This window comes from Cygnus olor, chromosome 21, assembly GCF_009769625.2.
Source record: "Cygnus olor isolate bCygOlo1 chromosome 21, bCygOlo1.pri.v2, whole genome shotgun sequence".
Lineage (NCBI taxonomy): Eukaryota > Metazoa > Chordata > Aves > Anseriformes > Anatidae > Cygnus > Cygnus olor.
In genome coordinates, this window is record NC_049189.1 from 4208254 (window position 1) to 4225340 (window position 17087).

A 17087-nucleotide genomic window follows, 5' to 3' on the forward strand; every position below is an offset into this window, starting at 1 on the left:
AAGATTGAGAGAGGGACTGCCACCCTTGGGCAACTGAAGTGTAAGCACCAGAGAGTGAAGTAAGCTATTTCCAAAGACTGGAGTGCCGCTGGAACAAATGGTTATCAACCATCCGTGAATAAGCATCAGACTGCTGGAGGACTCCTAACCTCAAGAATAAGGCTCTGGAAGGACTCATCAGCAACAGCTGAGGGCTGAGATGTGAGGGAGAGTCTGGTGAGCAGGGCGGGGGTGAGATTGAGTGATGTGTATTTCCACTTTTACGGTCCTTTGAAGCACACAGAAGGACAGTAGGGGACAGAATAAACACTGCTATCAACCCATCTAACAAGGCATCTCAGCACAACTGCTTCTCTCCACTCAGAGAACACCAAGCACCGAAGAGCTGCCATCACTCATGCTGGACCCTCAGCTACGTTAAAGAGGGATATGGTGCACTCCTTGCACGTGACTGACCAAAACCCAGCCCAGGTGCTGGTTTGTGTCAGCTGAGATGTGTCAGGACATGAGGGACATGCATCACACTGTGACATCAGTTCCTTGATGGCAGGAACTGAGCTGGCTGTGGGCATTGCCCTTTCCTTGTGACAAATAACCAGGAATGGGAATTTCCTCAGCACTGCTGGGCCGTGAAGCAGAGCGGTCCTGCTAATCACTCACAATGAGAACACTCTTAAGACACAATAATGGCTTATTTAGAAACTCTTGCTGTGGGAAGTGTGCAGAAAGTCTGGATGAAAGATCAGTATCAAGCCACTTCTCCCACTGAGCAGATCCTGAAAAGTGCCTGGACCAGGCCAAACGTTAGTTTGTGTTCACAGATCGCTGTTGGAGATTTCTTTCTTCTCTGCCTGCCCAGCTGGGATGGTGTGGATATCCATGAGCTCTTCTTTCTCTGTCTGAATCTCTACCTTGTTCCTCTTGGCCATGATCCTGTTGATTTCCATGAAGGTTTTGTTCTTCGTCTCAGGAACAACAAAGAAGATGTAAACCATGGTGACGAGGCATATGGCACAGAAAATGAGGAAGCTGTAGGCTCCCAGTCCAGCCTGGAGCAAGAAAAGAAGAGTGAGCAAAGACCAGGGCAATACCCCAGATGTATACATTATATGATTTGGACATGCTGAAACCCTATATCATCTATGAAAGGTGACCACAGTGGTGTGCACGTACTTTAAGTTGAGCAATTGGAAGCCAGGGGTGGTTCTAGATTCTGTCTTCTGATATCACCACCATGGATTTAATGGAAAAGGTGCATGAGGGTCTGTTACACAAGTCAAAGTAAACTCACCAGCTCCCCCTGCTCAGGCTAAACTCTATCAATTTATGGGTCACTACTACTTGGGATCAGTTTGAACTGGTGACCTGTCAGTCAAAAGCTAAAGTTGGCTCCCTGAGACATCCACCCCACTATGGAAGATGGGGAATTTGCTGTCTTTTCTATGGTCCTGAATTGAGAATCAGACGTTCATATGGAAAAATAACTTTAAAATAAAGTATTGCACAACAGATGTGATCAAAGAACTGCTGATTAACATCAGTTTGTTGCCCTTTATCTGTAATATCTGTAATCCTGCTTGCAGGTACTGGCAACCTGGGCAGGTACAGTGACCAGGCTTAAAAAGGCTCTCTGTAGGAACACAGGGGTGAAGATACTAATTTTAAGCTGAAGGCCTGCCCCATCCCCTGCTCTTACCTCCATGTAGAGGAACAAGAGCCCCACGGCGAAGTTGCACAGCCAGTGCACGGACCCACCGACCATGAAGGCAGCAGGCCGGGACGACTGCAGGAACATCTCGGTGATCATCACAAAGGGGATCGGGCCTGGAAGAGAGTCACACATTTGTAAACCCCAAAGGCAATCCCTCACTCTGAATTCCTACATTACATCGCTTATTTCAGTAGCTTACTAAACAACTTGTGTTTAGAAACGTCTGATAAATCCAAGAGGGAAATGAAACAAAAACCTGGCAACTGACTGACTTGCCTAACCTCACACACAGCAATCAGCCTTTTCTCTCTCCTATGGCTGTACTTTAACCACGAAAGATTGTCAAGACTGATAAATGTGAAATGCATCTCCAGAGAGCATCCTACAAGCAGCATCTAAGCAAAGCATTGTGTCTTAAAAATAGAAAAAAAAAATACAACATATGCAGGTGCTGGGAAAACAGGTGCTGGTGGACCAAGCCACCAGGCTCCTTCACAGCACTGCCCCCTCTGTGAGGTGATGAAGCAGATACAGAAAACATTATCACAACAGGGGTCAGGCCACATTTCCAGCTGGCCTGGTGTTCTCCCTCCAGCAATCCTCCACATCCCTGCTGTGGGCACTTCAGTCTGCCTGACGGCATACATGGAGAAAAGAGAGGTTAAATGTAATTCCATCTGCCACTGAAACCTCGACAGGAGTCTCAAAACTGCATTGCTGCATCCACCGAGGATCTGGCCAGGCTTTCCACACTAAGCAGGCAATTCGATCACTCTAAGAAGCTGCCGGGTCAGGCAACAGCCTTTCCAATATCCTCATCTACCTGCAATACCAACTCCTGTCTGCAAAGTGATCTGTAGTGCCACACGTGTACTTCGAGTTGCTCCTAATTTGATTTGTTGCCCACAAATGCAAGCATGCAGAATCTCTGCCCAGCCGCCAGGGCTCAGCATCTCAGCACAGCTTTGCTCCAGGTCTTACCGGGTGCATCCCAGGTATGATGAGCACAATCGTGCTTTTGTTTTTTTTCTCTTGAAAGCTGGATGCTCCCCTGCCCGTGGACAGGGCCCACTGGATCATAAATCTGGCTGACAGTCAGCAAGGTGCATGGCTGCACAGGGGAAATGCAATCTCCTTGTATCAGGCCCACAAAGCTTTTGATGAGAAGTTCAGCATAATACTTGGCTTTACCCAGCTTGCGGAGGAGACTGGACAAAATTGTGTGTACTTACTGGCTCCAATAGCATGTCCGATGATGTAAAGAATGACACACACTATGCTGAGGTAAGACATCCAGGAGACAGTGTTCTGTAAAGAATTTAATCACAGGTTAGAGCTGGGTCCTGCCTGGAAGTCAGCAACACACTCAAGGCACTATTCACAGTGAGATTTGAGGGATTTTCTAAACAGTGTCTTCCTCTGTTCCCAGCTACATCCAGGCAGACGTACCTAGCCACATAGCACGTAGTCTGTGTAGAATATTTGCTTCCAACAAATGGGTGCAACAGATATGAACACAACGTGCTGGGAGAGGTATCCGGCCAAGCAGGACTGTAGCTCTTGCTCGGTTTACTTTAGGTAGATCTTCAAGTACTGAGATCTTCCGTACTGCCCCCCTCCCAGAGTGCAGAAACCAGTTCAAAACACACCAAGGGCCTGTTCCCCAGAAAGTCCCTGGCCAGGCCCACCGAGCCACCCAGCCACACACCTGGAGGTTGAGGGCCAAGGTCAGCACCGCACAGGAGCCACAGCACAAGCCAAAGCCAGCGAGGAGCAGTATTCTCCTCCCTAAGGACTCCACGATGAAAACCTGAAAGAGACAGAAGGGGGTGAGAGACCAGATCCCCGGGGCACAGCACTTATTCCAGCAAATTCTGTTAAGGTGGTATTTAGCAAGGGAGAGTGCAGAACATGTACTGCACAAAGCATCTCGCGGTGCAAGTGACAACCTGGGTCACACGTAGTGAGAACAGACAAGTGAGAACTCAAAAAGCCCCAACAGCAACTTACAGCGAGGCAAGTCATGACAACGTTGATGGCACCTATCGACACGGTGACATACTGCACGTTATTGGTTTCCACACCTGCTGACTGGAAGATCCTGTCCGCGTAGTAGAAGACCTGCAGCAAAACCACAGCTGTGTTTATATGTGGCCAAAGGCAGAGCACAGGAACCCCATTTTGGCTGCTTCTACCTCCTGGAACTGGTGCACAGGAACTCCCACATTATTTCAGTACTGAAGATGTTGGTGTTTAGATCCAGGCACATGCATCTTACTCCAAAAACGTCCAAACCATCCTTGCAGGATGCTGGACTCTGGACCATGTGTGTACTTGGTTTGGTACTGGCCAGGGTGAACTTCCCATAACATCTTACAGAACCAATGTCCCTGATGAAGGGAGACTCGTGTCTCCCAGATTCTAGCTCCCATGTCAGTGCTGTCCCACATCATCCATGCCCCATCCCGTTACTGCTCACCCCACTGCCTTCCCACTCACCGCGTTAACCCCCGAGAGCTGCTGGCCCATCATCATGACGACAATAGAGATGAGTTGCCACCGCAAGCCCCTGAAGGTGCAGAGGGTGAGTACAGACAGCTGTCCTTCTTCCTTTTCTGACTGGTCTTCTAGGCGCATTTCTTCTATCTCATCATCCACATCATCCCAGCCTCTCAGTCTCTGCAGAGCTAGTTGGGAGAGGAAGGTGAGTTACGGACCCCAGAAAGCTCTCCTGCTTCCAAGCAAGATACAACACCATGCAAACCATGGGCAGTAGCAGTGCTCCCAGGATGGGAAGTCAGGGATTCACACAAGCAGAGAAAGGAGCAAGAATCCCATCCACCAGCAACACGTCAGTGAATAATTTGAATTGAAATTTTGAAGCTCTGCTTCATTGTTGGCTGCTGCCAGCCACATCTCACATCCAGACCTATCCCATTCCACCTCCCCTTCCAGGAAAGGATGGTGCTATACCTTGTCGTGCTTGCTCTTCATTGCCCTTCTGTATCAGCAGATATCTGGGACTTTCAGGGAAAAATGGCAATGTGAGGAGCTGAATTACTGATGGGATCCCAGTGAGCCCCAGCAGCACAGGCCAGCCTGCAACAAAGGTGACAAGATGATGATGACTGGGAGAGATCTTTCCCCAGCGGAGCCCACAGAAAACTTCCCATGCCAGGGCTTTACCTTCAACATTCCCAAGGATGCTGTTGAGACCAAGGATCTGAGCTATGAGGATCCCAATGGTGATGAAAAGCTGGGGCACAACCCCAATAGCACCTCTCAGATTTTTGGGGGCCATTTCTCCCAGGAACATGGGAACCACGTTGGAGGCCAGACCTGGTAGTTAGAGACCAATATTAGTCATGCAACTGCCCGACCTCAGCACACTGAGCAAAGTGTTTTTAGGAGCCTGAGAAGGCTGGCAGGAGCTCGCCTGCAGAGCTGGCAGACCATTTGTGGGCCCTCAGTGTCCATTCTTCACCTTCCTCAAAGCAGCTCCCTCCCAACACGGGGTGCAAAGGACTTCCATAGAAGACATACAAAGAAACTGTGTGTGCTGCTTCCCATTTGGAAACAAAGTCAAAAGGTAAGGGAGGAATTTCTACTTCCTTTCAGTAAGAAATCAGTACTCAAACAAGCTGATGCAAGGGTAGAGGGATGGGACTCTCACTTGCTCCTAGAAATTCACTACTCCATTAATCGCTCTGTAACAGTTTGCAGAGAGCATTGATGGGCTGAGATTTCTCTTACAGGTAGCATGTTGGAGTATTTCTATTTTACCAGCACACTGAGGACCGGTTGTTTTATGGAACACAGCACTGTTAGCTGCAGTAACCCCTGCAAGCTGCCAGTTCCCATACTTAGGCTGTAAATCTTGGCATGCAAACCCCAAACTCCAGAAGTCAAATGACCAAACCACTCTTATCTTACATTGCTAACAAAGTTCCTAGCATTCACACACTTCGGGTTATAAAGGAGATCAAGATGTTATCTGAAGGCTAAAAGGCATAGAAAGAAATATTAACACAGGTAGAAAACATCGTAAAACTGAATTCACGAAATGTAGTGTTTGATGTTGGCACTACAACCATCCTTTTAAATTCCCTAAAAAAATAAAATAAAATAAAACACGCTAGCAGTGACTTGTAGTCTGGTACATTCAACTAATGGTGGCTTTCTAAGTGTTCAGACCTATGCTGATCAAGCCCTGCCGCAGAGGGGCTCCCGATGGTGCTCCCAGCACCAGAGCTGCACCTTTTGCTGGGAGGAACCATGCCTGGATCCTGACAGAGCCCGAAGCTTGCTTGGTCCAGCAGCTTCCCTTCCCTCTCCATATGCATCCTCCACAGTGCAAGGCTGCAAAGCACAGGTCAGGACAGCCAGTCCTAACTCTTCTGTCAGCAATAAACAGCTGAAAGGAGGGATCCCTCTTTGCAGATCCCTCTGTAGCAACTCGGAAAAGCAATGCTAAAAGCAGCTGTCAGGCTTACGAGAGTGAAAAGTCAAAACAAAACCAACCAGACCAGACATTTCCTGCCTTACCTCACCGGTTGCAATCGCGTGTTATAGATAGCATTGTTTTCCTGTGCCAGTTTGTTTTCTCACTTTATCCACACAGGATATCCGAACTCACTAATAAATCATGGAGCATGTCAGTCTCGCTAAGCCAAAGCCAATTACTCGGGTCTGAATGTTGTCAGGACACTTATCAGCCTGCCTTGGCAGGAGCCCAGCACAGCAGTGTGTGGGGCACCAGCCCTTCGGCACTTCTTTGGTCCACGTTACTGCAGCTCCAGCACCTCACAGCCCTCCTCTTGGCTCCCCAGGAGCCTTGCAGTAAATCTTGTGGCCCTGCACCCTTTACCCTCCCCCAAATATTTCTTTTCTCCTGCAGGAAGGGCAACCAGTTCCAGGAATGGATCTGGCATTGTCTTCAATGACTTGGGCTTGGAAGGATTACTCTGTTTTCTATTATGTTTGAAAAGAAAAAAAGTGCCAGCCTATCTGCTTTAAGATGTCTGGGAAAACAGATTATCAGCAGCAGGTTTCCTGGCTGATGGTGCCCCGGAGCCAAGCAGACGCTGACTGTGGAGAGCAGCTGCAGCTACAGACACCTCCTCTGTGCAGCCCAAACCCCAGTCCCACTGCCCTTGCCTATTAGAGATCTCTCATACTTCTGCAACATGCAGATGAGAACCATTATTCAAGCAAGTACAGAACTGCTATGCAACTGTATGGCTAAAATATGCTACCTGTGAAGACATCTGTTGGGAAAAAACCCTTTACATAGCCAAGAATATCGTATTTGTTGCTCTCCTTTCACTGTCCAACCTCTCACTTACCAGCATAAATCCCCATGATAACACGTGAAAGGATGATTACTTCAAAGGTTTTCGCTATCTCTGAGGTTCCCATAAGGACTGCAGCAACAATGGAGAAGAGGTTGTTTATCAGCAGGGTGCCCTTTCTGCAAAGTCATGGAGACAGAGACAGAAATCAGTTTATTTTTCTATGGAAGCTGCTGGGCCAATAGCAGATAGACCCTCCCCTGGGTTACGCTGCCCAAAACTGAAAGGACTTGCCATCCTAAAGAGTAGGCAAGGGGAAAATGGGGATTGTCTCATTTTCCCTGCAGGGAATGAAGAGCGAGCTCAGGAAACCTGAGCAGCCGGGGCTGGACTTGCACACAGCTGCACCCAGCTCCCAGGGCTTTCCCTGTGGCTGTCCACCTGGCTCAGGTCCCAGCGTGGCCTTGACCATCCCAAAACCATATCAGTTCTTCTACACGTGAGACAGCACGTTCCCAAGCTGCTAATCACCAGCCCATCTGCTTTAGGACCGGAGTGGCGTGATGCAGCTGAGCTTCTGATGAGCTCAGCGAGCTGGAGTGACCGGTGAGACGAGCCTTATCTGAACCCAGCGCGCTGCCCGAGGAGAACGTTCCCCAGCTCCGTCACGTACCGGCCGCAGTTGTTGACCAGAGGCCCCACCATGAGGGACCCGAAGAAGCCACCCAGAGGGTACATGGACACGGTGAGAGACCAGAGCAGCGTCTGGAAGCTCTTGTCCATAAAGACCCCATGCCTGTCTGTGTACGTTTTGTTGTAGAAGTCTTGCATGTACTGGAACGAAATACAGAGCATATTTAGCAGTATGCAAAACATCCATGTTGTAAAAGCACAGATCAATCAATGTCAAACAATCAATGCCATAAAACCTTAAACAAATGTCTTGATAAAACCAGAAAGACTGAGCTGGAAAACAAATGCAAGAGAGTGTTGCAACGGAGAAGCCTGGATTAGATAAAAGTTAATGCAAGTTATCCTGCCTTATTAGATTTTAGACAAATTAACCTGCCTGATTGGATTTGTCTGCTTCCTAGAAGGGAAGACATTCCTCATGCCCCATCACTGCTGGGCACGGATCCCTACCAGCCATGTTACAGCCTTAACACACCCACTTCCACGTGGTTCAACGTGTGGAGAAGTGTGAGCACCTTAGACATTGGGCATTTGCCCACAAAACACCTGTAATCTAGTTCCTCTTCCACTTTGCTGTTTATAAACCTTCTCCTAGGTCATGGTCCGCAGTCCAACCTACCGGGGCTGGAGAATTGATCACAGACACGTTGTAGCCGTACTGGAAAGATGATCCGAAGGCAGAGATCAGTGTTACCAGCGCAAGTGAAAGTGTTATTTTCTGCAGAGAGACACAAGAACACACAAACAGCACCTCAGAATCAGGTTTGGCTTTCAGGCATAAACGTCCCCCTGTAAACATACAGCAATACCTTCAGACCTGCCTTCTGTGTTTTTGGCTTCGTGTTACCGTACAAAGAAAGCCCAATGGGTTGTTTTTGTTATAACTCGCTTTGTTCTGCTTGATTTGCACAGTCATTACAGTAATTCATTCTACCGCTCTTTCCCAGCATTGATGGATCATTTGGATAATAAATAATTTTGACGTTATCGTGCTTAAAATACCACCCCGCAGGGAAAAAAAGAAATTGCATGCAATTATTCTTGTTTGCAACATGCAAATTGGTTAGTGACATAAAGCAGGATGCTGGCTCAGGAAAGCTTTAAAAAGGTGGGGTTTCGCATGAAGTGGCAAAAATCCCTTTCCTAGTCATTTGCTCTGCTTTCACACGCTGGATTGCTCTGCCTCCCATGTTTCAGGATTGAGCTGGTTATCCAGCCGCCACTGAAGCCAATGACAACTTGACCAAGTAGCTCGGTGAAGGCTTGGCAGCCAAACAGAAGGGCGAAATCGCCACCCCGAGCAGAACTGCACACCAGCCACGTCTGTAGACACACAGTCCTCAGGGTTACAAGCCGTGCGAGCTTCCTGCAGCAATTTAGTTGTAATTCCATCCTCGGGCTGGAGCTGGCCCTACTTTATTGACTAAGCTGTTTTTTTTCATTTTATAGCTCACTAATGTGTCTCATATCTGCTGCAGCAATAAAACTGCTTTTCGTTCAGACGCATACCATTTTCTGGCAACATTTGCAGGTTTTTAAATGTCCCAGCACTCAGCCCGGCTCCCACATGGGGGATCTGACATGGCTCTAACCATGACGGCTATGTCCAAATAGCTGCCGGTACTCCTTATAGCCCCCAAATTCTCCAGAAGCTCTAGCAGCTCCCCTGCAGAGATCTGCATGTTAAGGGACTGCAGGAGACTGAAATTCAAGTCAGGATCAGGAGAAAGCTGAGGCTTCCAGCAACACTTTCTAGTACCAGACTGTTGACACTCTTGCAACAGCAATGAAAAGCAGACTGCCTTGCTGTCGTTAAACAAATCCCCAGAGGTTGGAAGAGCCACTGGTGTTAATTATACACACGCAGCACTTTTAGGAAAGCCCCTGGCACGCAGGAGCACCGTGTTGTGCAAGAACCCACAGACACGCTGCTGTGGGAGGCAGCCCTATGCAGAAACATCCGCAGCCTGAAAGTGATTGGAAAGTAGGATAGAAAACTTGCAAAAGTAGGACAGAAAAGTTGCACACAGAAAGGGAATTTCACCCCAAAGTTGCACAGCAGGTCAGCTGCAAGGAGCGAGTCAGGGGAGCAGTGCTACACTGCAGACAAACTGGGTTCGGGAACATAAACATCCCTGCTCTCCCTATGAGACCAGCTGTGGATATGTAGCCCAACAGATCCCGGTCTTCTCCTTCCACCACAAACCCTCGCTTCTCCAAACCCGCTCTGCATCTCCAGGGAAGGCAGCAGTGGAAGCAGAGTCCGCTCACTTACCCCCTTCGAGCCTCCCTCCGAGTCGGAGCTCTCCTGCTTATCTTTGCTCGGCTCCATGTTGGGCTTTGAACCACAGATGCTGAGTACGGACTTTTATAGTCAAAACAGATGACACAGGGGATGGAAACGCCCTGCTTGGACAGAAAATCCCTCCCGTGACTTTCAAGGAAGTATCCAATCCACGGCCAGCAACATCAGCCCAAGTCCGAGCTGACTGCTGGGTTTCCAATCCTGCGCGTCTCCTTTTTGTCTCCTCTCCCTTCCCTCGTTCAAGTCTGTCACCACTCTCAGGTGTTCCCGTGCCAGCTCCAGACTCAAAATAGAGCCCAGCTACAGGGGAAACATCCTCATCCACCCAATGAGGAGGAGCAGGCTTATTGCCAAAGCTGCTAGAGGAGCTGTTCGCTGCAGCGCAGGTATGTGGAACAGATGGGGCTGTGGCAGGAGAGCCGCTGCTGCTCCACGCTACAGCTCCAGCACAGTTGTAGCCGCACCACTGCCTGGTGACCACCGCCTTCCATAAAAAAGAAAATTGGTGTTCCATGGGAGCAGGGCCCCCAGAGAGGGCTTTTGCCATAGGACAGTGATAAGCCTGGACTGCACAAGCCCTCCTGCAGCCGCTATTGCACATCTACCCCTGAGCAGAAACACCACGCCTGGTCCCACCTCACCCAGCCCAGCTCCCTCGGGGCACTCCTGCAGGTTGCAGGATCTTGTTTTTTGGGTTTATTTCTGACTGTGCACAGAACATGCTGTTTGTACAGCAAAGCATATCAGTTTTCTTTCTACACACAAGGTGTACACGCTGCCGGCTTAGTATTAACCACCTACACGAGGAGGCTACTTCGAACAGCACAGGACTTAATTAATGATTAACTACAGTTTCTATAGTTGATCAGCAAAATGCAAAGTTCACAGATACCCCTGGCAGCCAGAGCAACTGGAACCAAACTGCACTGTTATTGGTCTGGCTGTCTTCAGCACCCAGCTTAAAAAAAATAATGCATCTCTTGAGTCAATGGTGTTCATGCGACCTGCATGCATGCCTCGGGTGGCTGCAGCCTCCCTCCTGTGTGGTGAAGTCATCACACACAGAACCTACACTCATCATTTTTTTTTCTCTTTTGTGTGTCCTTGAATGTGTTTTTGCACCCATTAGTAATTTTTCCCAGGAAGAAGTTTTGCAGGACAAAGACCATTCGATAGAAATAGAACAGCAAGGTGACAGCTGCTGATAGATTTTGCTTTTTCCACATCCTCCCCCCCAAACCTCAGGGGATCTTTTGCTTCCAAAATCCCTTTGTTATTATTTACTCTGAAATTCTTCCCAATTAATCTAAGTCATGGCCTCAAAGAAAGTAAATGCAGTAAGAGCTTAACCACCAAAAGCCAAGTGCTTCACAAGCAGTTCTATCAAATGCCTTTAGTGTTGGTCATCCTATAACACTGACAGGTAAAATTCACTAAAGTAATCCAATTTATGAGCCACAATGCAAATAATATTTAAAAAATAAAAATAAATCAGGGAGAAACAAGGATTGAAGCAGAGATGGGAAAAGATACCTTCAGCAACTGATTAACGCAGAGACCAGAAGGGAGAGCAGGGATGGATTCAGAGAGAAAAATGCTGCAGGTTCTTGTTGAGCATCACAAGAACCTGCAGCTCACATCCACCTCCGCCAGAGGAATCCTGGTCAGGACCAAAAATAGAACACCTTTAAGGAACACCTTTAAGCATGCGATTTTAAAAGTGCTAACACTGCTCACTGAGCCAGAGTGAGCATAATAAAGCACCACAGTGAATAACATCAAGGTTGGCCAGGGCTGGTAATTGCTTTGGCTCATTAGAGAACAAGACGAGAGAAAACATTGAAGAATTCCACATTAACACCTGGATTTGTGGGCACTGTGTATATGAGAGGAGAGCACAAAGGCTGCTTCTCCACATTACTGGATTACACAGGAGGTCCCTATGGGAAGGATGTCTGCCCTGACAGGCTCACACAGACGTCCTGTTTTTGCAGTTACACCAAGTTATGTGGATGCCACCAGGTGTACTGCCCTTCCTCGAGCCCAGAAGCTTTGTCTTCCAGGAGCTCTGCACCCAGCAAGGCAGCCAGGGCAATGTGCGCTCAGTGAGGGCTAAGAACAACGCCAGGCACTGACATCAGGAACATTCAGTTTTACACAAACCTTGACTGATTCCAGTTAAAATCACACATAGCCATTATAAAAACAGAGCAACCCATTACCACTGAACAGTGGCTGAATAGTACTGGCTGCTATTTACATATATTATTTCATATTTTTTTTTGCTGGGGCAAGAGAAATCAAAGGCAGCTAAACACATACTTCTTTTTTTTTTCTCCTCTCCCCATGGCCAAAAGAGCAGATTTAAGGTTCTTCCTTTTCAGCTTTATTTCTGACAGTGCACAGAAAATACCATTTTTACAGCAAATCATATTAGTTTTCTTTCCACACACGGTGTACCATGCTGCCAGCTAAGTATTAACCACCTACACGAGGAGGCTACTTCGAACAGCACAGGACTTAGTTAACAATTAACTACAATTCCTAGAGTTTATCAGCAAAATGCAAAGTTCACAGATACCTCTGGCAGCAAGAACAACTAGAACGAAACCACATTGTTATTGGTCTGTCTTCAGCACCCAGCTTAAAAAAACGCATCTCTTGAGTCAGAGGTGTTCACGCGACCTGCATGCATGCCTCGAGTGGCCACAGCCTCCCTCCTGTGTGGTGAAGTCATCCTATGCTCAGCATTTTGTTGTTTTTTTTTAGTCCTTGAATGTCTTTCACTTTTTTTATATGAGGTGTTGTAAAAGATGAGATGAATCAGAGCAGAAAGTGCTGGTCAGGAATGGTCCAGCTGCTCAGATGATGCTGGTCAGGTTCCCACTGTGGGCTTCCACAACTACTTGCTACAGCTACTTAACGTGAAAGCTACGATGCTGTTGGCAGCAGGAATTGATCTGTGTAGCCATTTGCAGGGGCGGACACACTAACTAGGTGCCAGCTCAAACTGCAAGCACAGCTTGCAAAGCCTGTCATAAGACAAATTGGCAAGAGAGCCTGCCCTAAATATAGGAAGGGGAACAGAGCCCTGCTGCTTCAGGGCAGTGCGACTTGGTCCCTAGTCTTGTCATTTGTCCCTTCCTGGATTTGGTGTAAGCCAACAACCTCAAAGACACTGTTTGCTTGGATATCGTGACAAATTGGAACCTACAGGACTCATACAACCCACTCAGTAGTTTTCTTGTGGAAACTATTTCAGTGGCTCACACCCCGTGTCTCCCAAAAGGTTGCTCCTGCATCATGGCCCTACATATCCCTTGGGGTCTTAACTGAACAGAGATGCAAACCAGAATATTCATTAGCTCAAAAACCCTCACCCTACCTCAGCATTCCCGCTGAGGGATTGCAGCTAGCTGGCATCAACAGAGGCACTTGGAGCTAACTCAGCTTTTCACGTTGCCTTCAAAACCCTTCAAAGTACCTCAAAATAAATGGGACAGATTATAGCTCACTCATAGATCTTGGGTCAGAAGAGGGAAAAAGCTTCATACGTGACTTGCTCTGCCCCACAGGTGGGGAATTCTGAAGGACAAGCTTCTCATGAAAAATCCCTGCTTTTTAAAGCCAGTGTCATTCCTCCGGGAGCTCTTGGCAGGCAGGCAGCCACTCCAATATTCAGTAATCATAAGAAAGAAGACATCTGTCACGGTTTATAGACTCTTTCCCCGAGTTTGAAGAAATAACCTTGTTATAGACAGAAATCAAACAGGACACGTATTTGCCATCAGAAATCCTTCATCAGAGAACAAATATTTGCTTATGACAGTAGAACACTTTGAATATTTGCCAATCACAGCAAGAGTCTGGCAACAACCTCCCTAAGGTGGTAATTGGCCCTGAGTTTGGGAGATATCAATGAAGGAAGACAGGATTTTGAACAAACTTCTCCTTGAACTTTCGCAGTAATTGCAGGGGAATAACTATTGCCTCCAATTGCTCAGATCCCGTTGGACTTGAGCAAAGAGCAGAGCCAACTTCACAGGAATTTTACAGGCACTTTTCTCATTTCAGCTGCAGCACATATTAAGCTTCTTACATCTGCTAGAGCACGGAGTGCATTTGCCTGGAGGCATTAACCCAGCTTTGTTATCTTCTCTCCTCTGCACTTGTCCACTGCACGATGAGTTCCCATGCAAGCATAATTTAGAGGTGAGGCTTTGTTTCCAGGAGAGTAAATCTGCTGGAGACAGATGCAGCTGAGAGCATCAGCAGCGAGCAGTGGAAAAGCTGTGGTTAGGTTAGGGGCTGGCGGTGATGCTGGTGGCAATGCCTGCAGTAAGGAGACTCATTAGCAGACACCCCGCAGCACAACATATCCAGGGACTGACACTGGCAGCCTTTTCACCTGCAACTTGGGAAGGAACTGCATGTGTAGCAAGGCTAAATCGATATCAAACGCAGCCCTGAGCTACCACTGGTGAGACCGTAATTTAGGTAACAAGTGATTTGCCTGCAAACAAAAGATGTATAAAGGCACTGCTTTATTAGCTGCATCAATGGCTTCCAGGCAATTAAGCAAGAGGCAGACATGGCAGCCTGAATGCCTACCCAGAGTGGAGGGGGGTGCTGGATTAAACAGGCACATCTTGCAGATAAACAGTGACACCCAAGAAGCTCTACTACTCAGAGGTCATCAAGACCCTGGTTTTGCTGCACAAAGGCAATACTGGGTAGCATCCTTCTTCCTTTTCCATAGCTACTGTCAAAGACCATCCCAGAAAAGCTGCAGTTACACACACATCCCCCAAATAAGCACAGAGGAGCAGGCAGGTCTGTAAACTTACCATATCACGCCCTGATAAGTTGGGCTGGGAACTGTCCAGTCCTTTCTCCATTGGCATGGTTGTGTGATGCAGCAGATGCTTCAGGAAGCGTTGGAATACTCGGACATTAAAGCTCCATCTGCACTTTGTTCAGCAGAAGCACCCGACCATTCAAAATACCCACACTGCCCTCTTGGACCTCAGTGGGTTCACTTTTCCATCCAGAAGTACTGACTATGCCAGCCAAGACCTGCCTTTTGCCAGCTCATGCCACCCTGCATCCTTTTCTGTGGTTCCCTCTTGGTTTGCACGGGCTACAAGACTTGGGGAATTCAGCACAGCACAAGAGACATTCTTGCTGCTTCTGAGTAGCAGAAGTGATTTGTACAATACAAATGTTCGGTTTGGCAGCATTAGAGCACTCTGGTCTCATCTCCAGAACAGTTCTTCCTCTTGAGGAGAGGAGATAGCAGTGACACAGCCAGAAATTAGTTTTCCAAGCTCTTCTGCTTTCAGCAACAAGAGGATTCATCCTCTTCTTGCAAGCAGATGGTTTGTTAAACCCACAAGCTCCACGTTTCACAAAGTAAAAGACTGCCTAAATCCTCCCACACTACAGAGCTCTGGCTCACTCCTGGAGCCAGGGATCACCTTGCACTGATAGACTCAAGTCTCGTGAAAAGAAGAAAAATAAAAGGAGGAATGGTATTTTGCAATGACCAAACCAGTATCAGCAGATGAATGTAACGGTGAGTGGTGAATTCACCAAGTTCTAACTCACTCCTGCCTCGGGAAACAGTGTGGGCAAGCACCCTGCAGCCACTACAGCCTTTTGCTCTTTATTGCCCTCATTTCAAAGCTTGCTCTCTCATTCCATCCGATTTGTCCCTGCATCCCACGCCTGCCTCCTCCACACAGACCACTCTCCTCCACTCTGAGGGTTCATTGCAGGCTAGTTCTTTTCTAACCGGTTAGTCTTAACATTTTGTTAGGAGCTTTTTGTCCTCCCCTTCCAACCACCTCAAGTCACTTTCATCTTTCCTGCCTGGTTGCCCTTCAGCTCTGTCGGTCTAACAAGCTCTGCTCTTTGCAGCCCCAACTTTTCTTTCTCCCCCTCCTCTGGCTCCCCTCTTACAGTCCATAACAGGCAGCCAGCACCCTCCCCACAGCTCCTTCCATCTTGATATCCTTCGAACCTCTGTGAGCTTCAAAGACCCCCCAGGATGGTTGCTGGAAGCCAGCACACAGCTCCTGCCCTTCATTCTGCCACAACCCCAGCTCCATGCACTGGAGCACACTGAGCACAGGAGCTCCAAGGGGCAAAAAAGACATTGCAGTATATAGGATAAACTAAAAGACAACCATACAAGACATACAAGATAACTTTTTTTTCAAAGGCTTGTAATGCAGACACAAGGCAGGGCATTGATGCAAACCCCCCTGACAGAGCAACCAAAATACCTCAAGGGGCTTTCAGTCACTTCTAACACTGCAGAACAAACACCTTTCCCTCTGCTTGCTCTCTGCAGCATCCAGGCTCATTTCCTCACCTGCGGTGCAGCTGGCCTCCAGCAGAGAACATTTTAGGATCAACCACTTAAATATGGGGCACAGTTATAAGCCACAGAAAAGCAGATATCTCACATGGGAAGCCTTGTGCAATCAGTAACAGACACTGTTGCTCAATCAGTTCTGAATATAGCCATGGGCCAGCACCACTCCTTGCTCCAGGGCCCTGGCTGCTTCTAGCCCTATAAAATGGCCAAAGTTTTCATCTGAGTAAAGTTCATTCACAGCTGTGAATGCACGGCATCTTACACAGCACTACTCTGTTGTCACCCTGCCCATTTTTTCCATAAAGACTTGAATTTTCTCTATTTGGGCAAGTCCTGGGAAAGCTCCAGCTCTGCCCAGCATTAGTACCACCTACCTTACAGCGTGGCCTCATCTGGAGAAAATTCAATTGGTAATCTCATGATTAGGTAACATTTGTAATCTCACACAGCTGAGGCACCACAGTCCGTAAGGTCAACAGAACCTATGAGAAACAAGCCCCACACACTGTTCTTTTCACAGATCATAGCAATAGGCCAGGGGGAACTGGACATAACAATGCGAACCGGTGAACAGATTTGCTCAAACTCATCAAAAGTTTACATTTCTATATATATAAAATGATAGGAAGAGATACTAATCTACGTATCAGTAGAAGAGATTTGTCTTCTGGCACATGCCTTGGCCAGTCTTTACGCCAGACACAC

At 47.7% G+C, this 17087-nt stretch overlaps 1 protein-coding gene across 2 annotated transcripts; it reads right to left on the bottom strand.

Annotated features, from left to right (window-relative positions):
* Positions 1–673: 673 nt before the first annotated feature.
* On the bottom strand, positions 674–15998 carry LOC121058291 (solute carrier family 2, facilitated glucose transporter member 5-like). 2 transcript variants are annotated; one of them, XM_040533655.1, is made up of 12 exons: positions 14848–15998; positions 8315–8413; positions 7676–7836; positions 7057–7181; positions 4898–5050; positions 4685–4810; positions 4211–4398; positions 3722–3832; positions 3420–3521; positions 2944–3019; positions 1697–1824; positions 674–1049 (listed from the first exon to the last, which is right to left on the bottom strand). In XM_040533655.1, exons 1-12 carry the CDS (start codon positions 14902–14904, stop codon positions 816–818), a joined length of 1560 nt encoding a protein of 519 aa, XP_040389589.1. In that variant the 5' UTR covers positions 14905–15998; the 3' UTR covers positions 674–815. The 2 variants fall into 2 exon arrangements, with proteins under 2 accessions (XP_040389589.1, XP_040389588.1); XM_040533654.1 differs by lacking the exon at positions 14848–15998 and adding an exon at positions 9971–10481.
* Positions 15999–17087: the final 1089 nt, after the last annotated feature.

Excerpts from the sequence above, each read along its gene's own strand:
- LOC121058291 (XM_040533655.1), bottom strand. The coding sequence starts at position 14,904 with ATGCCAATGGAGAAAGGACTGGACAGTTCCCAGCCCAACTTATCAGGG. Across the intron at positions 3,833-4,210 it reads AGCTCTCGGGGGTTAACGCG|GTCTTCTACTACGCGGACAG; the intron begins GTGAGTGGGAAG and ends GTTTTGCTGCAG. Across the intron at positions 3,522-3,721 it reads TTGTCATGACTTGCCTCGCT|GTTTTCATCGTGGAGTCCTT; the intron begins GTAAGTTGCTGT and ends TGTCTCTTTCAG.